Here is a 23,884-nt window from a genome sequence, read left to right on the forward strand (position 1 = left end):
AGAGTCCCCTACCCTGGGGAAAAGATCTTGGCTATTCACCTTATCTATTCCCCTTGTGATTTTATAAGCCTAATCAGGTCAGCCCTCAGCCGCCTACACACCAGGGAAAAAATGTCTCAACCTATCCAGTCTCTCCTTATAATTCAAACAAAAGTATTTTTCAAACAGGAGTCAAGAGAACAAGTACAGCAATGAGCCAAACAAAGTAGGTCAATTATATTGGACATAAATAGAAAGCAAGATGTCAGATTTATACCTGCTGGTTTCAATCAATTTGGCATTAAGGAAATATTACAATAGAGAGTGAGTAGCTATTTGAAAAACATTTTTCTGCACAATCAATACTTGGATGTTTTCAATATTTAGATACCCATTCATCTCCATCTTATACATTCTTAATAACTAAGACTTTGCAGCACTCTCTCCCCACAAGAAGAAGAAAATTCCAAAGATTCACTACCCTCCAAGTGAAGAGATTCCTTCTCTTCACAGTACTAAATGGCCTGTCCTTATTCTGAGACTGTCTTTTTTGTTCGAGAAAGAACATGGAGACCTTGGAGAGGGTGCAAGTGAGGTTTACCAGGATGTTGCCTGGATAGGAGTGTATTGGTTATAAGGAGAGGTTGGACAAACTTGGATTTTTTTTGCTGCAGCATCAAAGCTGAGAGGTGACCTAAAAGAAAAATGTAAGATTTGAGAGACATGGATAGGGTTGATAGCCGCAGTCTTTTTCCCAAGGTGGAAATATCAAATATTAGAGGGCATAGGTTTAAGCTGAGAGGGGCAAGTTCAAAGGAGATATGTGAGGCAGGGGAGAAGGCAGATTGGGTAAGAGGAAGATGTGTGGGACAGTACTCAGACTGAAATGGTCAAGCATTAATTTTCTGTGGCAAGTTCAGTTTCAATCTATAATACAAAGTAGAAGTGCACACAATACTTTTAAGTCCGAGCGAGACCAATCCAGCGCAATACCGCTTTTGCTTGCTTAGAATGGGGTGCCACATCTCTGAATATTCTGCATCTGAGTGTTGGACTGAGTAACTGCATTTGAAGTTACTGCCTAGTTTTAATGTTCTCCTGGGTCTCAAATATATTGTGCCATTCCTTTCCAATCTCCAATTTAACATATAATAGCTGGTAAAATTTTAACAGGCCCAGGCACCAACTCTTTGTAAGTCACAAAACATCAAGGCAGCTGTACTAATTGGATAAGGTGATTTACACTATTGCCTTTCTTGCATAATATTAACTTTAAACAATTGAAAAGGCACAAACAAATTTCAAAAAGCCTTGGCCAAATTAACTTGACTAATATTTATTTTGATTTTTTCTTCAAAGAGTCTGTCGGCATGTTTTTTTTTAGATTACATTAGATTACATTACAGTGTGGAAATAGGCCCTTCGGCCCAACAAGTCCACACCAACCCGCCGAAGCGAAACCCACCCATACCCCTACATTTACCCCTTACCTAACACTACGGGCAATTTAGCATGGCCAATTCACCTGACCCTGCACATCTTTTGGACTGTGGGAGGAAACCGGAGCACCCGGAGGAAACCCACGCAGACACGGGGAGAACGTGCAAACTCCACACAGTCAGTCGCCTGTTAGAAAGAAGAATGTGTTGGGATTGCACAATGATTACACAATATATTATACTCATTAGTACAATAAAATAAAACAAAGATGGATGGATGCTGGAAATTTGAAACAAAAATAGACATGGCTGGAGAAATTCAGTAGGTCTGGCAGCACATGCGGACTTAAAGCAGAACTAACATTTCAGGTCCAGTGACCCTTTCTTAGAACTCCTTAATCGTTAGGAAAGGGTGGGAGACATGCTGATGAGCAGTGAATGTATGTACATGTGGTTGTGCATCATGGAGGTGAGAAGTACACAATAGTGGATATGGATTTGAGGGAAAGAAAGTCAGCTCGGGATAAAGGGAGAAGGAAAAGCTAATAGGGATCATCCATAGGTGAAAATGAGTTGGCTCTGCAATCCAAGTCATGACACGTCATTACACCCGTTACTTTGTAAACCATATCAAGCTTATTGGGGAGGGAAAAGAACATTCGGGCAAACAGATGGATTAAGAGTAAGGCCACTTAGGTCCTCCAGCCTGCTCCATCATTCAGTAAAATCATGCCTGATCTGATTACACAACATTTCTACCTCCCGCTATTAAGCTCTCATTTAAAGTAGGTAGTGCTAACAACGGCTAGATGATGAGGGAAATTGTCTTTTCCAACTTCATACTGCATCAATTTAAAACCATTTAATACCATTTAATTATTTCATCCATCATTTGCTAACTGGGAATGGGAAAATGCTAATAATTTAACTCAAGATTGCTATTCTTTTACTGTGCATCAGTATTTACTGTGGAAAAGGACATGGAAGATATAGAATGTAAACAAATAGATGGTGACATTTTGAAAAATATCCAGATTACAGAGGAGGAAGTGCTGGATGCCTTGAAATGCCATAAAAGTAGATAAACCCCCAGGACCTGATCAAGTAAATCCTAGAACTCTGTTGGAAGCCAGAGAAGCGATTGCTGGGCCTCTTGCTGAGATATTTATACACCAATAGTCACTGGTGAGGTGCCGGAAGACTGGAGGTTTGCTAATGTGGTGCCACTGTTTAAGGAAAGTGGCATGGACAAGCCAGGGAACTACAGACCAGTGAGCTTGACGTTGGTGGTGGGCAAGTTGTTGGAGGGAATCTGGAGGGACAGGATGTACATGTATTTGGAAAGGCAAGGACTGATTCGGGATAGTCAACATGGCTTTGTGCATGGGAAATCATGTCTCACAAACTTGATTGAGTTTTTTGAAGAATTAACAAAGAGAATTGATGAGGGCAGAGCAGTAGACATTATCTATATGGATTTCAGTAGGGCATTTGACTAGGTTCCCATGGGAGATTCATTAGCAAGATTAGATCGCATGGAATACAGAGAGAACTAGCCATTTGGATACAGAACAGGCTCAAAGTTAGAAGACAGGATGGTGGTGGAGAGTTGTCTTTCAGACTGGAGGCTTGTGACCCATGGAGTGCCACAAGGATCGGTGCTGGGTCCACTACTCTTCATCATTTATATAAATGATTTGGATGTAAGCATAAGAGGTACAGTTAGTAAGTTTGCAGATTACACTCAAATTGGAGGTGTAGTGGACAGCGAAGTGGGTTACCTCAGATTACAACGGGATCTTGACCAGATGGGACAATGGGCTGAGAAGTGGCAGATGGAGTTTAATTCAGATAAATGTGAGGTGCTGCATTTTGGAAAAGCAAATCTTAGCAGGACTTATACACTTAATGGTAAGGTCCTAGGCAGTGTTGCTGAACAAAGAGATCTTGGAGTGCAGGTTCATAGCTCCTTGAAAGTAGAGTCGCAGGTAGATAGGATAGTGAAGAAGGTGTTTGGTATGCTTTCCCTTATTGGTCAGAGTATTGAGTACAGGAGTTGGGAGGTAATGTTGTGGCTGTACAAGACATGGGTAAGCCCACTGTTGGAATATTGAATGCAATTCTGGTCTCCTTCCTATCGGAAGGATGTTGTAAAACTTGAAAGGGTTCAGAAAAGACTGACAAGGATGTTGTTAGGGTTGGAGGATTTGAGGTCTTGGGAGAGGTTGAATAGGCTGTGGCTGTTTTCCCTGGAGCGTTGGAGACTGAGTGGTGACCTTATAGAGGTTTATAAAATCATGACGGGTTTGGATAGGAGAAAGAGACAAAGTCTTTTCCCTGGGATGGAGGAGTCCAGAACTAGGGGGCATATGTTTAGGGTGAGAAGGGAAAGATAATAAAGAGATTAGATTAGATTAGATTAGATTAGATTAGATTAGATCAATTACAGTGTGCAAACAGGCCCTTCGGCCCAACAAGTCCACACCGACCCGCCGAAGCGTAACCCACCCAGACCCATTCGCCTACATTTACCCCTTCACCTAACACTACGGGCAACTTAGTATGGCCAATTCACCTAACCTGCACATTTTTGGATTGTGGGAGGAAACCGGAGCACCCGGAGGAAACCCACGCAGACACGGGAAGAATGTGCAAACTCCACACAGAGAGTTGCCTGAGGCAGGAATTGAACCCGGGTCTCAGGTACTGTGAAGCAGCAGTGCTAACCACTGAGCCACCGTGCTGCCCACCATCTAAGGGGCAACCTTTTCACGCAGAAGGTGGTACGTGGATGGACGGAGCTGCCAGAGGAAGTAGTGGAGGCTGGTACAATTGCAACATTTACAAGATATTTGGATGGGTATATGAATAGGAAGGGTTTGGAGGGATATGGGTCAGGTGCTGGCAGGTGGGACTAGATTGGGTTGGGATCTGGTCAGCTTGGACGAGTTGGAACGAAGAGTCTCGTTCTGTGCTGTACATCTCTATGACTCTATAATGTTTAATACCAAGACAATTAAGGGAGGACCAACTGTCAAAGAGAAACTGAAAGGCAGAATGCTAGTTTATTTCTTAGCCGTAACGTTTGGAATTAATAGTTTAATTTTAAAAGCTGATTTAGGACAGAATTAAAACGAATAGTGTTGTTGAGGTGGAATTGCTGGTCTCATCACTGAGTAGAAAGGCAGAATCATAGAAACAGGCTTAAAAATGAAGTGATTGGCAGCAATACAACAAAGATACAATACTGAGCATTTAAAAAGGACCAAATTTTAGCTGACCATCAGCACTTTAAACACAAGAATGGTACTTTTTTTTTTAAAATCCATTAGTAAGGCATCACAGAAAAAGAAAAAACAAAGACAATACAGAGAAAAGTAGACAGAAAAGTAACAGGGGCTACATGTAGACAAGGTCGTAATGGAAGACCAAAAAAAACCGGAAACAACAGGCTATCAGCATGAAGGCATCGCAACAGTCAGTTGAAGTCACTGATTGCTATTTGTAGGATTGTCACAGAAAATCCCGTGTACTTAAATTAGGTTCATTTAAAATTAACTTTCTGGATTAGTGGAGCTGGAAGAGCACAGCAGTTCAGGCAGCATCCGAGGAGCAGTAAAATCGACGTTTTGGGCAAAAGCCCTTCATCAGGAATAACAGCAGAGAGCCTGAAGGGTGGAGAGATAAGCTCGAGGAGGGTGGGAGTGGGGAGAAAGTAGCATAGAGTACAATAGGTAAGTGAGGGAGGGGATGAAGGTGACAGGTCAGGGGGGAGGGTGGAGTGGATAGCTGGAAAAGGTAGGCAAGTAGGAAAAGTCATGGGGACAGTGCTGAGCTGGAAGGTTGGGGAAGGGGAAATGAGGAAACTGTTGAAGTCCACATTGATGCCCTGGGGTTAAAGTGTTCCGAGGCGGAAGATGAGGCGTTCTTCCCCCAGGTGTCTGGTGGTGAGGGAGGGGCGGTGAAGGAGGCCCAGGACCTCCATGTCCTCGGCAGAGTGGGAGGGGGAGTTGAAATGTTGGGCCACAGGACAGTGTGGTTGATTGGTGCAGGTGTCCCGGAGATGTTCCCTAAAGCGCTCTGCTAGGAGGCGTCCCGTCTCCCCATGTCGAGGAGACCGCATTGGGAGCAACAGATACAATAAATAATATTGGTGGATGTGCAGGTAAAACTTTGATGGATGTGGAAGGCTCCTTTAGAGCCTTGCATGGAGGTGAGGGAGGTGGTGTGGGTGCAGGTTTTGCAATTCCTGCGGTGGCAGGGGAAGGTGCCAGGATGGGAAGGTGGGTTGTAGGGGGGGTGTGGACCTGACCAGGTAGTCACGGAGGGAACGGTCTTTGCGGAAGGCAGAAAGGGGTGGGGAGGGAAATATATCCCTGGTGGTGGGGTCTTTTTGGAGGTGGCGGAAATGTTGGCGGATGATTGGTTTATGCGAAGGTTGGTAGGGTGGAAGGTGAGCACCAGGGGCGTTCTGTCCTTAATACGGTTGGAGGGGTGGGGTCTGAGGGCGGAGGTGCAGGATGTGGACGAGATGCATTGGAGGACTTAAATTAACTACTAAACATAAAGATAAATTCTTGTATAGGCTTGGTGATCCAAAGACATCATCCTTGTAATGTAACATTCTTAACAAAAACAAAACTTTGCACTATTAAGAACTGACCTCCAATTTTGAAGTTAGATCCCAAAGACAAATCTGTCCATCATGACATCCTGTAACAATGGTTGCCAAATCATCCATAACCAGTAATGTTGAAATACAATGTGTAGGAGCTTTGGGGCCCCACAGTACTATGGGCAACACAAGGCTATTTGCAGCCATTTTTGGTTTCGGCCTGTTTTAAAAACAAAATTTAAGAGGTGGGTAATAATAGTTAGATCAAAATGCAACAGCACAATTATTGCACACAATCACAACATCCTGCAATTGCTTCATTACTGACTAGAGACAAAAAAACTGCACATGTTGAAATCCAAAGTAAACAGGCAGGAGGCTGAAAGAACACAGCAAGCTAGGCAGCATCAGGAGATGGAGCAGTCAATGTTTCAGGTATAACCCTTCTTCAGGACTTTACTTGAAATGCTGACTACATCACCTTCTGATGCTGCCTGGCTTGTTGTGTCCTTCCAGATTCCTGCTTGTCTACTCCCCATTTATTAGAAGATTAGAGCATTTGGCAAATGCAGACATATGGTATGTGGTTTCAAAATTCATTCACAGGATATGGCTGTCACTGGCTAGGCCAGCATTAGTTGGCTATCCCTAGTTGCCCCTGAGAAGGTGGTAGTGACCTGCCTTTTTAAACAGCTGCAGTACATTTGCTGTAGATCAATATGCTGTTAGGAAGGGACCTTAAGGACTTTGACCCAGAAACAATGAATGAATGAGACATATATTTCTAAGTCAGGGATGGTGAATGGTTTGGAGGAGAACTTGCAGGTGGTGGCTTTTTTCCCCTCTATGTATCTACTGCTTTAGTACTTCTAGATGGTAGTGACCATGTGATTGGAAGGTGCCTTGTTGCTATTTACTTTGAAAGAAACAAGTACTTCTATTTTAAATCAATAGAAAAAGTAAACTTATTCCAAACATTACATGAACACGAAAAAAAAATGTATTGTTCTGTGTGGACACCATTTAGAGATGTTCAGTTTCTCCCAGTTCCTTTCTCGTTACAACTAGTAACAGAGTAACCACAAACTAAGAATGGTTTCAATTTCACTACCCATTTTTTTTTGCTGTTGGCTAGTGTCTGTGGTACACTTGCCAAAAACAAAATGTATGACTCCAAACCTACTCTTGGCTATTGTCTTGCAGTCCACATTTCCTTTTCTTGAAATTTTCTCCCATGTTTCCAATCCCTAAATTAAGTGATTTCTCTTGCCCAAATGTCCTTACATCAGCACTTTTTTTTTAAGATTAGATTACTTACAGTGTGGAAACAGGCCCTTCGGCCTAACAAGTCCACACCAACCCGCCAAAGTGCAACCCACCCATACCCCTACATTTACCCCTTACCTAACACTATGGGCAAGTTAGCATGGCCAATTCACCTGACCTGCACATCTTTGGACTGTGGGAGGAAACCGGAGCACCCGGAGGAAACCCACGCAGACACAGGGAGAACGTGCAAACTCCACACAGTCAGTCGCCTGAGGTGGGAATTGAACCTGGGTCTCTGACGCTGCGAGGCAGCAGTGCTAACCACTGTACCACCGTGCCGCCCACTTCTTAATTTTGCAACTGGTAGTTTTTAATCTCCAATGATCCATTACTTTGAAAGTTTTGACGTAACCCAGTATGTTTTCAACGCAATTACATGTTATGCATGAGGCAGAGGAGATGGGTGTGTATATGTCTGTGCCTCACACCCTCGCCTACACATGCTCTCCTGTCGCACCTGCCCTGACATCCTTGCCTGACCTTTAAGCTCCCATCTGTATCAGGAATAGATACTTTTGGTCAATACGTCCATTCATACAGCAAATCTGAACTTGAGCTGTTTTCTGATTTTGGCATTCTCCACACAATTCCAATGAACAGAAGGTATTTTTCAGCCTTCTAGACTCATGTTCAATACCAGCTACCAGCACTCAATCAAGGAATGGGAAACACAGGAAGTCACAAACAGACTTTTTGTGATCAAGTCCATTTATCGTATGGCAAGCTGTGAACTATGATGGTGAGAGTGGTCCATGAGAAACAATTTCAGGACAAGTCAAGATTCTGTACAGCCAACCCCCCACTGTCAGGGGCTAAGTTAAAAACCCTTATAGAAGTGCGGAGTGACACAATGCTATAAATTACTCAGTAGCATACCCTCTGCATAACAAATGTCAGACTAACCATCTTAATTTCAGCAAATGAGGAGGTCATCATTTGGTTTCAAGAACTTTTATTTTGTGAATGCAAATCAAGTTCAATGACTATGCTTTTTCAGATCAAAAGTATTGGCCAAGCATCTGTGATGACTGACAACTCCTCAGCAAACATCACAAAAGGAAATCTCATTATCACATTCCAGTTTCTCAAACATGTTGAGCACATAATACTTATATTACAACATTACAACAGCAAATACACTCCACAAAAAAGTATATTAGCAGTGAAATGCTTTGAGACATCCAATAGTTATAAGTGCTTGTCAAAAGCAAATCCTTCTGTGCAGAACTTAACTTTTTAAAACAAATTAATTTTTCCAAGAATGGATAAACAGAATGGATAAAGAACAATCATAATTGGTTACATCTGCTGCAGAACTGAAAAATTCCTTATGGGTTTAATAAAATGCTATCGATGAAGAGTTTTAAAATATATAGTTTATTAGGTACAACAATTTCAAGTAAGTATTTGTAGGCGTCAGGATAATATTCAGAGAGCTGCCAGCCTCATCGCGCACATGCGGGACTCTAACTGCAGTGTTGATAATATAGTTCATCAAGTGTATGCTGGAGGAACTGAGCAGATCAGGAAAGTCGTGTGGAGAGAGAAACAGTTAATTTCTAGAGTGTGATCTCACTCTTGTTCAGAACTCAAAGGAGCTGGAAAACGCTGGCTTTTATTTTGTAGACAGAGAGGGAGTGAGAGCAAAGGGAACTGATAGCGAAGGTGCCCAGGTCTAAACTAGAGGGTAAAAGGTTAAAGAAGAGAGGGGAAAGATTTGAGAGGGAGGTATGGGTAACTTTTTCTCACAAAGCTGGTACAATTATGACATTTAGAAGGTATTTGGATGGGTATAGGAATAGGAAGGGATGAGAGAAATATGGGCCAAATTCTGGTGAAAAGGGACGAGATCAGATTGGGATGGCTGGTTGGTGCAGGTGAGTTGGAACGGTCTGCTTCCGTGCTTTATAACTCTGTGACTTATTTCATTAGATGTCTCACATGGCAATACACATCCTACACAACATTTAAACTTTAAAGATAAATTTTGATCCAACGGATGTTTGATTCCAACCAGGTGTTGTCTGCCGATGAATTCTGTAACAAATGCATTTTTAAGAGTGGTTTGATTGTACAGTTGTCAGTTACACACAGCAAAAGGTCACTCTTTACTGCCTTTTAAACAGATCGCCATCAACTAAGCTGAATCAAATCCAATAAATACTGTTCCAGTTAATTATCAAGCTTTATTTACAGTTTCAACCCACTTGCATGTAGAATATAACATTTCTTTTACTTTATTAGGACTTTTAATATGGTATTAGCTTGAAACAAAATCTGCAAAAACGTGCCAACCTCAACATGCACCATCTCAACAACTGTAAAGTTACAGCCCTTGGCATCACTGCTCAATGTGTTGCTGCAAATTTCCACTGTTCACATCATCTCTACATTCAGTTAATGATCTAGCTTTAGGCATGGAACATTTCACATCATCGCAGTTAAATAGAAAATCTAAGATCGGTACCAGCTAAAAGCATCCACAGCGAATACAAGTTAATTTGCTAAATACGAAAAAGAGAAAATATAATACATTAAAATTGAAGTCCATTGTGTGATAAATATTAATACATGAACACCTGTCCAAATGTACTGAGATTGTTAACGCAAATAACTGTATACAGTGACAGCTTGTTTTATATATATTTACATGTAAAAAACATCCCAGAAAGCATTATCTAAAAAAGAATTGATACAGATACAGGGTAGTAGATTTCAAATATTCAGCAAACAGGTAGATATTAACAAGTGAATGGAAGACAACACGTATTATCGTTCGGAAGTAATAGTAGTAGAGGAGTTGGGAAGTCATGTTCCAGCGGTATAGCACATTGGTTAGGTAACTGATGAAACATTGCCTTCAATTCTAATCTCCCTGCTAAAGGAAAGATGTTGTGAAATTTGAAAGGGTTCAGAAAAGATTTACAAGGATGTTGCCAGGGTTGGAAGGTTTCAGCTACAGGGATAGGTGAATCGCTAAGGTTTTTTCCCAGGCTGGGTGAGTCAAAACTGGAGGGCACAGGTTTAAGGTGAGAGGGGGAAGATTTCAGAGGGACCTAAGGGGCAACGTTTTCACACGGAAGGTGGTGCATGTATGGAAATGAGTTACTAGAGGTGGAGGCTGGTACAATTATAATATTTAAAAGGCATCTGGATGGGTCTATGAATAGGAAGGGTTTAGACGAAAATGGGACAAATGCTGGCAAATGGGACTAGATTAATTTAGCATGAACAAGTTGGCCCGAAAGGCCTATTTCCATGCTGTATATCTCTATGACTCTTAAAAAGAAATTCGCCGATTCTGATGATGGTCGACTCAAAGACACCCGTCATCACCACAGAGTTGGCTCACAGTCTGCTGACTTTTCTGTTCCCTCCCTGAGAAATACTACATCACCACTCCACAAACCAACAGTCACAAGCACCAACTTTTGCCAGACTGCAAGAATTTCAGGTATCATAGCTAAGGCTTGGTGATCAGAATTGGATACAATATTTTAGCGGAGTTTAAGATTTACTGTAAATAAATGCATAGGAATTTATAAAGTGCAGGACCCTGTGCAAGTATGCTTTCAAGAAAATCAACTTGTCTTGAAACCTTCACATTTTCTTGTACATCAGATCAGATTGTATTGTTTCCGCACACATCCTAACAGATAAGCAAATACAAAGCACCTTTAATGGCATAACTTTATCAAGTGTCCTCCCTTGAGCTGTCACATTTTATTAAGGGCTCTATTAGTTATTACACACACACACACACACACACACACACACACACAAAACTCCTTCATTTTTACTTGGACCAGCTCTCCCTGATAAAGGTCCCATTTCAACTTGCTCCATTTAATTTATGGTGTCTCTTTCCCTTTTCTCTTCCAAAACTTCAATTCTTTGCATTGAACTTTATCTGCCATAAGTATATTCAAGTCAACAGCCTGCCTTTGCCTTCTATAGTCAGCTACAGTCCTCTTCACTTTTTGTTATACTTAAACTATGTATTCATTGGCAAACTTTGAAATTATGCCACCATGCCAAAGACCAGCTCACCATATCAAAATATATACTTGGGCAATTAAATGGTGGCTTTGCCAACAACATCCGCATTGCATATTGTTATTAAAAAGTCATTTACCCAAATATTGACACTTACTACTGTCTTCTGTATAATATCCAAATTTCTTATCCTTGCTACTTCTACCCAGTTAATCCCAGGGATTTCAATTTTGATACTATTTATTATACATGGCACTTTATCAAATCCAATTAACATCATTTAACAGTCACATTTTGTGTTCTCCAAGACTGGTTAAAGTTTTCCTTGACCAATAGAACTTAGTTTTCCTATAAAAATGCTATGGAGTCGAATGAACATGTAATTAGGTATTTTTTAATAAAGGAGCAAAGGCAAGTAACTTGCATTATTTCAGAATGCATTAATAGGTGTCCCAACTGTCCTGCTACAAAGTTAAAAATCACATAACAATGGAGCAGTGCTCTGAAAGCTAGTACTTCCAAATAAACCTGTTGGACTATAACCTGGTGTTGTGTGCTTTTTAACTTTGTCCACCCCAGTCCAACATCAGCACCTCCACATCATCCTGCTACAGTCATGGGAAAACAAAGGAAAAATACTACTCCACTGATCCCTTGAAATATGAATTCTGCCACCCCTCATCAGTTTGACAACAATTTGCACTGTATACATAATGAGCAAAATGTTAACAATACAGTATATAACATTTCACGAATAAGTAAAGATACTGATTTACCTTTCTGGAATTGCCCATTTCCCTTTGGCAGAAACAAAACGTCGAGATCTCACAAATACTTTCCTTATGTTCTTACAAGCAAAGTAATGCATGATAAAGCGATTTATTCACTGTTTTAGCATGACAAGAACACATCCAAGCCTCACATTAATTAACTGAACAAAATAAACAATTTCAGGAACTGATCCATCTGCACAGCTCTGCATCAGGTAATCAATATTTATAGAGCTTTCAGTGGATAGGACATTACATGTTCAATGAGACATTATACTTTTGCAAACATGAAATGTACTGTACATTTTTGTGAAATGTACACAATAAAACTGAGTTGTGGAATATTGCAATCGTCTGACTTATGTGTTACTGGGAATATCATTTGTAGTTTGGGAATTAAAATGGGATAGTGCAATTCAAGAGCGTGGAAGTCTAATACACCTAAAAACATGGGCTAACATGGCTTTAGGAAGTCAATAGCTAGTAAAGTAAGAAACAGCAGGTGGGCTTGCAGATATAGTATCTATGTTGCTAAAAGAGACTGAATATTTTCAAAACATCAACAAAGAGGAAAGGATGGTGAGGTAACATGTTGGTATGGATTGGAATAAGTTGGTAAGGATTGGATAGCGAGATCTTGAGTGGAAAAACAGAATCCACAGGCATGGAGGTAAGAAATAAAGACAAGACAACACTGACAGCAGTCGAAAGGTCTCCTAACAGTAGTTATATAGTGGGACACAGAATAAATCAGGAGATAATAAGAACCTGGGAACAAAGGCAAAACAAAGTCATAGGTGACTTTAATATTCATGTCAATTGGGATAATCAGATTGTCAGACGAAATCAAGAAGAAGAATTTGGGACAGTTTCTTAGAACAATACATGATGGATCCAACCAAGGATCAGGCTGTTTTAGATGTGGTAATGTGTAACGAGGCAGGTTTTGTAAATGATGTCAGAGTAAAAGATCCCCGCGGAAACCATGGCCATCATGTGGTACGATTTAGTGTTCAGTCTCAGGGGGAAGAACTTGGGTGAGAGACAACTGTGCTAAGGTCAAGTAAGCGTAATTACAAAGGAATGAGGGTGGAGCTGACAGGAGCAGACTGGGAAAGTAGTTCAGCAGCAAAAACAATGACAAATGCTTAAGAAAATAGTCTATGGCTCACAACAAAGACATATTCCAGTGAGGAAAAAGATTCTTAGGAGGGAATTAGCCAACTATGGTTAACCAGGGAAGTTAAGGAGAGCATCAGATTGAAGCAAACATAACATGCAGTGTGCAAAGATTAGTGGTAAGCCAGAGAATTGGAAAGTTTGAACATCCAATAAAAGAGAAAAAATAAACTTAGAGGGTAAACTTGTACATTATATCAAAACAGACAGCAAGAGCTTCTTTAAATATACAAAAAAGGAAGCGAGAAGCCAAAGTAAATATAGGCTCTTCACAAAATGTCATTGTAGAAAGAATAGTGGGGAATCAGGAAATGGCAGTGGAATTGAATAAATTCTTTCTTCAATTGTCTTCACAGTCTTCATAGTAGAAGATATTAAATGGTATTCTAAAATTACTAAACATTCAAGGGGTAAAAGGACAAGAAATAAATACAATTACTAAAATAAAGAAAAAAGACTAACTTTGGAGGCTAAAGACCAATAAGTCCCCTGGGTATAATGTGGTACATTTGGAGATATTAAAGGAAGTAGCTATAGAGATAGTGGATACACTGGTATTAATCTTGCAGGAATCCTTACATCCTGGAAAACAGCCAATATAACAAGAGAACAAAAAATAGTGTAGGTAAAGGCCAGTTATCTTAATGTCTTATTGGGAAAATGTTGGAATCTATTATAAAAGGATGCAATCATACAGCACAAAGACATATAATATGTGCAACATGATCAAGCAGAATCAGCATGGTTTCATGAAGGAGAAAATCATGCCTGACCAATTTACTACAATTCTTTGAGGTGCTAACAGGCGAGATAAATAAACAAGAAGCGGTGTATGTATACATCGAGATTTTCAGAAGGTGTTTGATAAGGCATCACACATTAGGCTTCTCAAGAGCCCATGGTGTTGGAGGTAGGATATTAGCATGGATAAGGGATTGGCTAAATAATAAGGACAGTTAGAATTAGGGGGACATGTTTAGGAAAGCAAGCTGTAACTAGTGGTGTGCCACAGGGATCAGTGCCAGGGCCACAATTACTCTCAATATATATTAATGACCCGAATGAGTAAAATGTAACTTCGATAGCTAAGTTTGTGGATGTCACAAAACCAGGTTGCAAGGCAAGTGATGAGGAATATGGACAGGTTATGTGAGTAAGAAAAAACTTGGCAGGTGGAATATATTATGGAGAAACGGGAGGTTATACATTTTGGACAGAGGAGCTAAATATTACTTAAATCGACAAAGACTGCAGAAAGCTACAGAAAGGGGATTTGGAAGCCCTTGCCCATGTATCGTCACGTGTACCCCAAAACTTTGTGGAACTTTAAGGAAGAGATTGCTGGGCCCCTTGTTGACAGAGATGTATCGAAAGCCATGGGTGAGTTGCCCGAAGGCTGGAGATTGGCTAATCTGTGCCATTATTTAAGAAACGTGTTAAGGAAAAGCCAGGGAACTACAGACCGGTGAGTCTGACGTCAGTGGTGGGTAAATTGTTGGAGGAGATTCTGAAGTACAGAATTTATATGCATTTGGAAAGACAAGGACTGGTTAGGGATAGTCAAAATGGCTTTGTGCATGGGAAATTGTGCCTCACTAATTTGATTGAGTTTTTTGAGGATGTTGCAAAGACAATTGAAGAAGGCAGAGCAATAGATGTTATCTATAAGGACTTCAGTAAGGCATTTGTCAAAAGCTCTGCATGGTACACTGGTTTGCCAGGTTAGGTCACATGGAATCCAAAGGGACACAAAATTGACTTGAAGGCAGGAGACAAAGATCAGTAGTACAGGATTGTTTTTCAGACTGGAAGCCTATGACCAGAGGCGTGCCACAAGGATTAGAGCTGGGTGCACGGTTTTTCATCACTTATATGAAATGATTTAAATGAGAATATAGGAGGTATGGATAGTAAGCTTTCAGATGACACCAAAATAGGTGGTGTAATGGGACAGTGAAGATGGTTTTTTTAATGTACAATGGAACCTTGATCAGATTCGCCAATGGACCAAGAAGTGGCAGATGGAATTTAATTTAGATAAATGTGAGTTGTTGCATTTTAGTAAGGCAAACAAGGGCAGGACTTATACAATTAATGGTAGGAACCTAGGGAGTTTTGCTGAATAAAGAGACAGCAGGGTGAAATGCATAGTTCCTTGAAAGTCTGTGGAGTCGCAGGTAGACAGGATGGTGAAGGTGGTGCTTGGCATACCTGCCTTCATTGGTCAGTGCACTGACTATTGAAGTTAGGACATCATATCATAGAGTTATGGAATCCTAGAGATGTACAACACGGAAACAGACCCTTCGGTCCAACTTCGACCAGATATCCCAACCCAATCTAATCCCACCTGCCAGCACCTGGCCCATATCCCTCCAAATCCTTTTTATTCATACACCCATCCAGATGCCTTTTAAATATTGCAATTGTACCAGCCTCTACCACTTCCTCTGGCAGTTCATTCCATACACGTACCACCCTCTGCATGAAAAAGTTGCCTCTTAGGTCTCATGTCTTTCCCCTCTCACCCTAAACTTATGCCCTCTAGTTCTGGACTCCCCCACCCCAGGGAAAAGACTTTGTTTATTTATCCAATCCATGCCCCTCATAATTTAATAAACCTCTAAGGTCACCCCTCAGCCTCCGATGCTCCAGGGAAAACAGCCACAGCCTGTTCAGCCTCTCCCGATAGCTCAAATCCTCTAAGCCTGGCAACATCCTTCTGAATCTTTTCTAAACCCTTTCAAGTTTCACAACATCTTTCCGATAGAAAGGAGACCAGAATTGCATGCAATATTCCAACAGTGGCCTAACCAATGTCCTGTAAAGCCACAACATGACCTCCCAACTCCTGTACTCAATACTCTGACCAATAAAGGAAAGCATACCAAATGCCGCCTTCACTACCCTATCTACCTCCGACTCCACTTTCAAGGAGCTATGAACCTGCACTCCAAGGTCTCTTTGTTCAGCAACACTCCCTAGGACCTTACCATTAAGTGTATAAGTCCTGCTAAGATTTGCTTTCCCAAAATGCAGCACTTCACATTTATCTAAAATTAAACTCCATCTGCCACTTCTCAGCCCAATGGCCCATCTGATCAAGATCCTATTGTAACCGGAGGTAACCTTCTTCGTTGTCCACTACACCTCCAATTTTGGTGTCATCAGCAAACTTACTAACTATACCTCTTATGCTCATATCCTAATCATTTATATAAATGACAAAAAGTAGAGGATCCAGCACCGATCCTTGTGGCACTCCACTGTCACAGTCTGAAAAACAACCTTCCATCACCACCCTCTGTCTTCTACCGTTGAACCAGTTCTGTACTCAAATGGCGAGTTCTCCCTGTAATCCATGAGATCTAACCTTGCTAACCAGTCTCCCATGGGGAACCTTGTCGAATGCCTTACTGAAGTCCATGTCGATCACATCTACCACTCTGCCCTCATTAATACTCTTTGTTACTTCTTCAAAAAACTCAATCCAAGTTTGAGACACATGATTTCCCACGCATAAAATTGCAGCTGTGTCGGCTAGTGGTGAGCCCCCTTTTAGAATACTTTGTTCAATTCTGTTCTCCCTTTCCAAATGAAACATAATGTTAACCTTGAAATTGTGCAGAAAAGATTTACAAGGATGTTGCCTAGATTCGGAGGGTTTGAGCTATACACTGAATAGGTTGGTGCTTTTTTCCCCTGGAGGTTTGGAGGCCAAGAGGTGACTTTATAGAGGTTCATAAAATCATGAGGGACATGGATGAGTTACTAGCCAAGGTCTTTTTCCCCAGGATAGGAGAGTCCAGAAGAAGGTTCTCTTTTGAGGGCATAGTTTAAGGTGAGAGGAGAAAGACTTAACAGAAACGCAAGGGACAATATTTTCATGCAGAGCTCAGTACATGTATGGAATGAGCTGCCAGAGGAAGTGGTGGAGATTGGTACAATTACAACATTTAAAAGGCATCTGGATGGGTACATGAATAGGAAGGGTTTTGAGGGATATGGGCCAAATGCTGGCAAATGGGACTAGATGAAATTAGGATATTTGGTTCACGTGGACGAGTTGTCCCAGAGGGTCTACTGTTGAAACTTTATTGCTGGAACAGCACAGCAGGTCAGGCAGCATCCAGGGAACAGGAGATTCGACGTTTCGGGCACAGGCCCTTCTTCAGGAATGAGCAGAGAGTGTTCAGCAGGAGAAGATAAAAGGTAGGGAGGAGGGACTTGGAGGAGGGGCGTTGGAAATGTGATAGGTGGAAAGAGGTCAAGGTGAGGGTGATAGGTCGGAGTAGGATGGAGGCGGAGAGGTCAAGAAGAAGACTGCAGGTCAGGAAGGCGGTGCCGGGCTGGAGGGATTCGGCTGCGACAAGGTGGGGGGAGGGGGGATGAAGAAACTGGTGAAGTCCAAGTTCATCCCCTGCGGTTGGATGGTTCCCAGTCGGAAGATAAGACGCTCCTCCTCCGACCGTCGGATTGTTGTGGTTTGGCGGTGGATGAGTCCAATGACCTGCATATCCTCGGTGGAGTGGGAGGGGGAGTTGAAATGCTGTGCTACAGGTTAGGAGATGACCTGGGGTGTGCAGTGAGAGAGGGACTCACTGAAATCTTTGTAGAGAGAGGCAAAGAGCTTCTTCAAGGAAGGCATCCTTGTAAGAGGATTCGCAGTAGGTTGAAATCTTCGAGGAGAAAGTGAGGTCTGCAGATGCTGGAGATCAAAGTTGAAACTTTATTGCTGGAACAGCACAGCAGGTCAGGCAGCATCCAGGGAACAGGAGATTCGACGTTTCGGGCACAGGCCCTTCTTCAGGAATGAGCAGAGAGTGTTCAGCAGGAGAAGATAAAAGGTAGGGAGGAGGGACTTGGAGGAGGGGCGTTGGAAATGTGATAGGTGGAAAGAGGTCAAGGTGAGGGTGATAGGTCGAACCCTCCAACCGCAGGGGATGAACTTGGACTTCACCAGTTTCTTCATCCCCCCTCCCCCCACCTTGTCTCAGCCGGATCCCTTCAGCCCGGCACCGCCTTCCTGACCTGCAGTCTTCTTCTTGACCTCTCTGCCTCCATCCTACTCCGACCTATCACCCTCACCTTGACCTCTTTCCACCTATCACATTTCCAACGCCCCTCCTCCAAGTCCCTCCTCCCTACCTTTTATCTTCTCCTGCTGAACACTCTCTGCTCATTCCTGAAGAAGGGCCTGTGCCCGAAACGTCGAATCTCCTGTTCCCTGGATGCTGCCTGACCTGCTGTGCTGTTCCAGCAATAAAGTTTCAACTTTGATCTCCAGCATCTGCAGACCTCACTTTCTCCTCCCAGAGGGTCTACTTCCATGCTATGCATCTCAGTGACTCTAATCGAATTGAATGGCAGAACAGACACAATGGGCTGAATGGATTATTTGTGTTTTATAATCTTATTCAGTGAACTCTGAAAGCTTAAGAGACCAATTTGCATCATCAAAACAAAGAAGAAATTGCAACAAATGGATAAATCATAATAAATAAATATAGCCTGGAGCAGACCACGTTATTATGGAAATTGTGGAGCTTAAGGCAGCTCTATGGTTTCAACCTATCTGGGAATCTGTTAGTTGGACAAGATATGTAGTTTGAAGCTGGGAGAATATTTGAGTAGATGAAGCAGCGCTAGATGGCACAAGAACACCTGCTATCAGACCCCAGGCAGATATGGCTCAGAAGATGTCCCATGGAAAACACTAGGGCAAAATAGAAGCATTGGGAGTCCCTGGTAGTTCACTGCAGTGAATAGTTAGTTGAAGAAAGCCCATAAGCAGGATTTCCTTAGCACAGCTAAAAAAGCTAGTAAAATTTAGCAGCAGCTCAGGTCAAGCTGGATAATAGTACCCAAAATTCTGCTGGTAATTAGAAACAAAACTGGTCTTGAGAGAACAGATTAGATTACCAAGAAATAAGCAGTTATTGAGGCAGACTGAGTCAGGAAGGCTACATCTTGACAAGTGAAAAATCAAAATCCATTGTAAAGTGCTGTGATCAGAATGCCTCTGACGTTGGTAACTATTTTGATTACACTGGCCATTAAAAGCGTGGGGTTCACCAACAACTTGCCAGTTAACACATACTTACCTCATTTTAATTCTCAATGTTAGAGTCACAGTTGTGTATATAGTTTAGAATTGTTCGCTTGCTTGTTCGGTATACCTGTAGATGTTTCTTTTGTTAAAGTCTATGTAGTTTCTTCCACACATTCTGTTCTTTAAGATTATGGTCTATCAAGCCAGATCATTACAAAGATCCAGCTTGTCCAGTATTCTTAGGAAATGACAAAACATTCACATTTTTTAATGCATCACACACACATCAATAGACAAAATGGAGTCTCCAAAAAGACTGGCATACACCAAGATTGTCAACAATCTGAAACAAATAAAATATGGCTGAAAATCAACAATGAATAAAAGCATAATACCAAGGCCACTGACAAAAGTTAAATTTCCTATTTAGTAATGGAATTTTAGAAATCATATTAATACTATGCAGTTTTATTTTCCAGTGTGGACTGTTCACTAAAAAGAAATCAAATGGCCTCATGCATGGCATGCAAACAGCAGCAATGGAATGGCAAATGAACTTCTAAAGACAAAACTGCAACCAAACTCAATACTCCCCAAATTCTCTTTGGGACAGAAAAATCAAAGAACTTAAAAAATACAACTTGTGCAAATAAGAAACAAAGAAGAATTAGGTGGGGTAAATTTGCCATGATAAAGGAGGTTTCGTTTTCTTTGGGTAGTTAATAGAACATACCTTGAGGACGGACGATGCTGCACTCACAGTCATAGAGTCCTACAGCACAGAAACAGGCCCTTTGGCCCAAACTGGTCCATGATTGACATTTTGGTGAGCAGCGCTAACCCCATTTCCCTGCACTTGGCTAATTAAATGCTGGATAACACTATTTAACCTTGAAATCTAGTTTGGATAATTCGAAATTCGGTTAGTCAAATGCCAAATAGTTGAGGTTCCTCTGTATTTGTCCAAATGCCTTTTAAATGCTGTTAATGTACCCACCTCAACCACTTCCGCTGGCAGTTCATTCTATATGTGTACCACCTTCTGTGTAAAAGGGTTGTTCCTCAGGCTCCCATTTATTCTAGCGATTTTTGAGAATTTATTCTTTCCCCTCTAACATAAACTGATGCCCCCTGGGAAAACAACTGAGTGCATTCACCCTATCCATGCCTCTCATGATCTTACACACTTCTATAAGATCCACCTCTCAGCCTCCTACACTCTAAAGAGAAAAAGTCCTAGTTTGCCCAATCTCTCTATATAATTCAGTCTTTTGAGTTATGGCAACATCCTTGTAAATTTCTTCTTCACTTTTTCCATTCCCTATAGCAAGTTGACTAAAACAGAACACAATACTGCAAGTATGGCCTCACCAGCATCCTGTACAACTGCAACATAATTTCCCAACTTCTATACCCAATGCCCTGACTGATGAAGGCCAGTGTGACAAAAACCTTCTTCACTGCCCTGTCTACCTGTGACACCACTTTCAGAGAACCGTGCACCTGAACTCCAAGATCCCTCTGATCCACTGCACTCCTTAAGGCACAACCATTCACCATGAAACTCCTGTCATGATTTGACTTTCCAAAAGGCAACACTTACCTATATTAAACTGCATTTGCCATTTCTTCACACACTTTCCCTGTTGATCAAGGTCCTGCTGCAATTTCTGATAACCTTCCTCATTGTCAATGATACAACCTACTTTAATGTCATCTGCAAATTTACTAATCATGCCTTGCACATCTCATCTAAATCATTGATACAGATAACAAACAATAACAGGCCCAGCACCAACCCTTGAGGCACTCCAATAGTCACAGGCCTTCAGTCCGACAAGCATCCTTCCACTATTACCCTCTGTTCCCAGTATCAAATCAATTGTTCATCCAATTTGTCAGCTCCCTTTGGATTCCATGCAATCTAACCTTCCAGAACAGCTTACCATGTGGAACTAAAACAAAGGCCTTACTAAATTCCAAATAGATTACGTCACCTGTCCTGCCCTCATCAACCTTCTTGGTCACTACATCAAATAACTAACAACTTGTGAGGCATGATCTCCCAAACACACAGCCATACTGACTACTCCTAAGCAAACCCTGTCTTTTCAAATGCAGAGGAGAAAGTGAGGACTGCAGATGCTGGAGATCAGAGCTGAAAATGTGTTGCTGGAAAAGCGCAGCAGGTCAGGCAGCATCCAAGGAGCAGGAGAATTAACGTTTCGGGCATGAGCCCTTCTTCAGGAATGAAGAAGCCCTTTTTCAAATGCAAAAATAGTTTATCTCTCAGAATCTTCTCAAGTGACTTATCTGCCACACATGTTAGGCTTACTGGTCTATAGCTCCCATGCTTTTCTTTGCAGCCCTTCTTGAATAAGGGCACAACATTCGCTACCCTCCAGTATTCTGGGACCTCACCCATGGCTAATAATGATACAAAAATATCAGCCAGAACTCCTGCAATGTCTTCTCAAGTCTCTTGGATATATCTGGTCAGGACATTCATCCATTGTAATACATCCAACACCTTCTCTACTATGATATGGACTTTCCCCAAGATATCACCACTTACTTCCCCAAGTTCTCAAGTCTTCATATCTTTCTTCACAGTAAACACAGAGGAGAAATATTCATTGAGGACCTCATACAAGTAAGTGGACAGTATTCCATCACATGCCTGATTTCTCCTTTGTAAATCTTAGACCGGCATTGAGGAGACAGGGAACGAGTTACTCACTGCAGAATACCCAGCCCAAGACCTGCTCTTGTCGCCACAGCATTTATAAAGCTAGGTGAGTTCAGTTTCTGGTCAAGTTCAGCCTCAAGATTTTGATAACAGGAGATTAAGCAATGGTAATACCACTGAACATCTTGGGGAGATTGTTAGATTTTCTGTTCTTGGAGACTGGTCATTGCCGGCACTTGTGTGGCACAAATGTTACTCGCCATTCAAACTTAAATGTTGCCACATTTGGACAGACTACTTCAGTGTCTGAGAAGTTACAAATGATACTGATCTTATGATGGCAGGAAAGTCATTGATGAAGAAATGGAACATGGTTGGGCCTAGGGCACTACCCCAAAAACCTTGCACAGACGTCCTACACACAAGACGACTGATCTCCAAGAACCAAAACCATCTTCCATTGTGCTGGGCATGACTCTAAACAGAGGAAAATATTCCCTTGTTCCTAATGACTTGAGTTTGGCTTCACCTCCCAAGGACGAAGTGCTGTGTCTTACCATAGCTGATGTGAAGGAAACTCTACGCAGAGTCAACCCACATAAGGCTGCAGGACCAGATAACATCTCTGGCAGAGTGCTCAGAGGATGCTCTGGCGTACTGATGGATGTTCTCATGGGTATCGTTAACATCTCCCTGAGCTGCGCCATAGCTCCAAAGCACTACCACTATTCCCGTGCTGAAGAAGCGTCCTGTCTCAACGACTACCGCCCCATTGGGCTAAAACCCATCATCATGAAGTGTTTCAAGAGGCCCATGATGAGGTATATGAAGCACCTGGCTGCCTCTCCCTCACAGGACACCTTGAAGTTCACATATCGTCCACAACACTCAACAGATGATGCCATTTCCACCACCCTCCACCTGGCCCTCACCCACCTGGAGAAGAAAGACAGCTACGTCAGATTACTGTTCACAGCCTTTAGTTCTGCATTCAACACTATCATTCCTCAGCATCTGATCTTTTGCACAGATCTGCCTGGCAATCTTTAATAATGAGTATATTTGTATGGCTTCACCAGGTTAACACTTTACCTGATGCTGGTCCTGGCATGCTTCCCACACTCTCCACTGAACCAGGACGGATTCCTTGATTTGATACTTGTGGTAAAGTAGGGGAATATGTTGATCCATGAGGTTACAAACAGAGGTTGAGTCCAACACTGCACCTGCTAATGGCCACAATATCTAATAGTTGCCCAGTTTTGACTAATCTGCAGAATGACTCACCCAGTTTTGGCATAAACCCCAAATGTTAAAAGGCGGATTTTTACAGGGTCAATGAACTGTTGTTTCTGGTGCATGGATCAACATCAGGTGGTCCATCCAGCTTCATTCCTTTTATTAGAGATTTTCTAGTGGCAAGACAGAACTGAGAGATTTGCTAGTGCAATTCAGTAGACATTTAAGAATCACACTGATGTGTATCTGGAGTCAAATGTAGGCCAGGCAAGGTAAAAATGGCAGATCTCCGTTCCATAAAGGATATTAGAGAATCATATTGTTTTGTTTTTACAACAACAACCAAGTATTTCATGCTCAACACCAGATGAGTTTTTATTTCTAAATTTCATGAGCTGAATTCACATTTCACCATACTGTGGTAAGAATCAAACCGTGTCCCTGAAGTATTAACTCGACTCTCACATTTATGCCAAGATGCCAGTTATTGAGCTAAACTGGTGGCATGATTCTCAGTCTAAGACTGTTGGGGTATCCATGAGGGCCTTGGTGTTCCAGGCCTGAAATTTAATTTAATAAGTGGAATGTGCTTTTTTT

At 41.8% G+C, this 23,884-nt stretch overlaps 1 protein-coding gene across 5 annotated transcripts in view; it reads right to left on the bottom strand.

Annotated features, from left to right (window-relative positions):
* wdr7 (WD repeat domain 7) overlaps window positions 1-23,884 on the bottom strand; it is a 686,509-nt gene that overhangs the window by 643,207 nt on the left and 19,418 nt on the right. For all 5 annotated transcript variants that reach the window (XM_043675775.2, XM_043675690.2, XM_043675605.2 and 2 more), the window contains one exon: window positions 6,082-6,253. In XM_043675775.2, the coding sequence (XP_043531710.1) occupies window positions 6,082-6,240 (159 nt within the window). In that variant the 5' untranslated portion in view covers window positions 6,241-6,253. The remainder of the gene's footprint in view (window positions 1-6,081; window positions 6,254-23,884) is intronic.

This window comes from Chiloscyllium plagiosum, unplaced genomic scaffold (assembly GCF_037043375.1).
Source record: "Chiloscyllium plagiosum isolate Xiang-an unplaced genomic scaffold, Cpla_swu_hap1 HiC_scaffold_1, whole genome shotgun sequence".
In the NCBI taxonomy this organism is placed as follows: Eukaryota; Metazoa; Chordata; class Chondrichthyes; order Orectolobiformes; family Hemiscylliidae; genus Chiloscyllium; species Chiloscyllium plagiosum.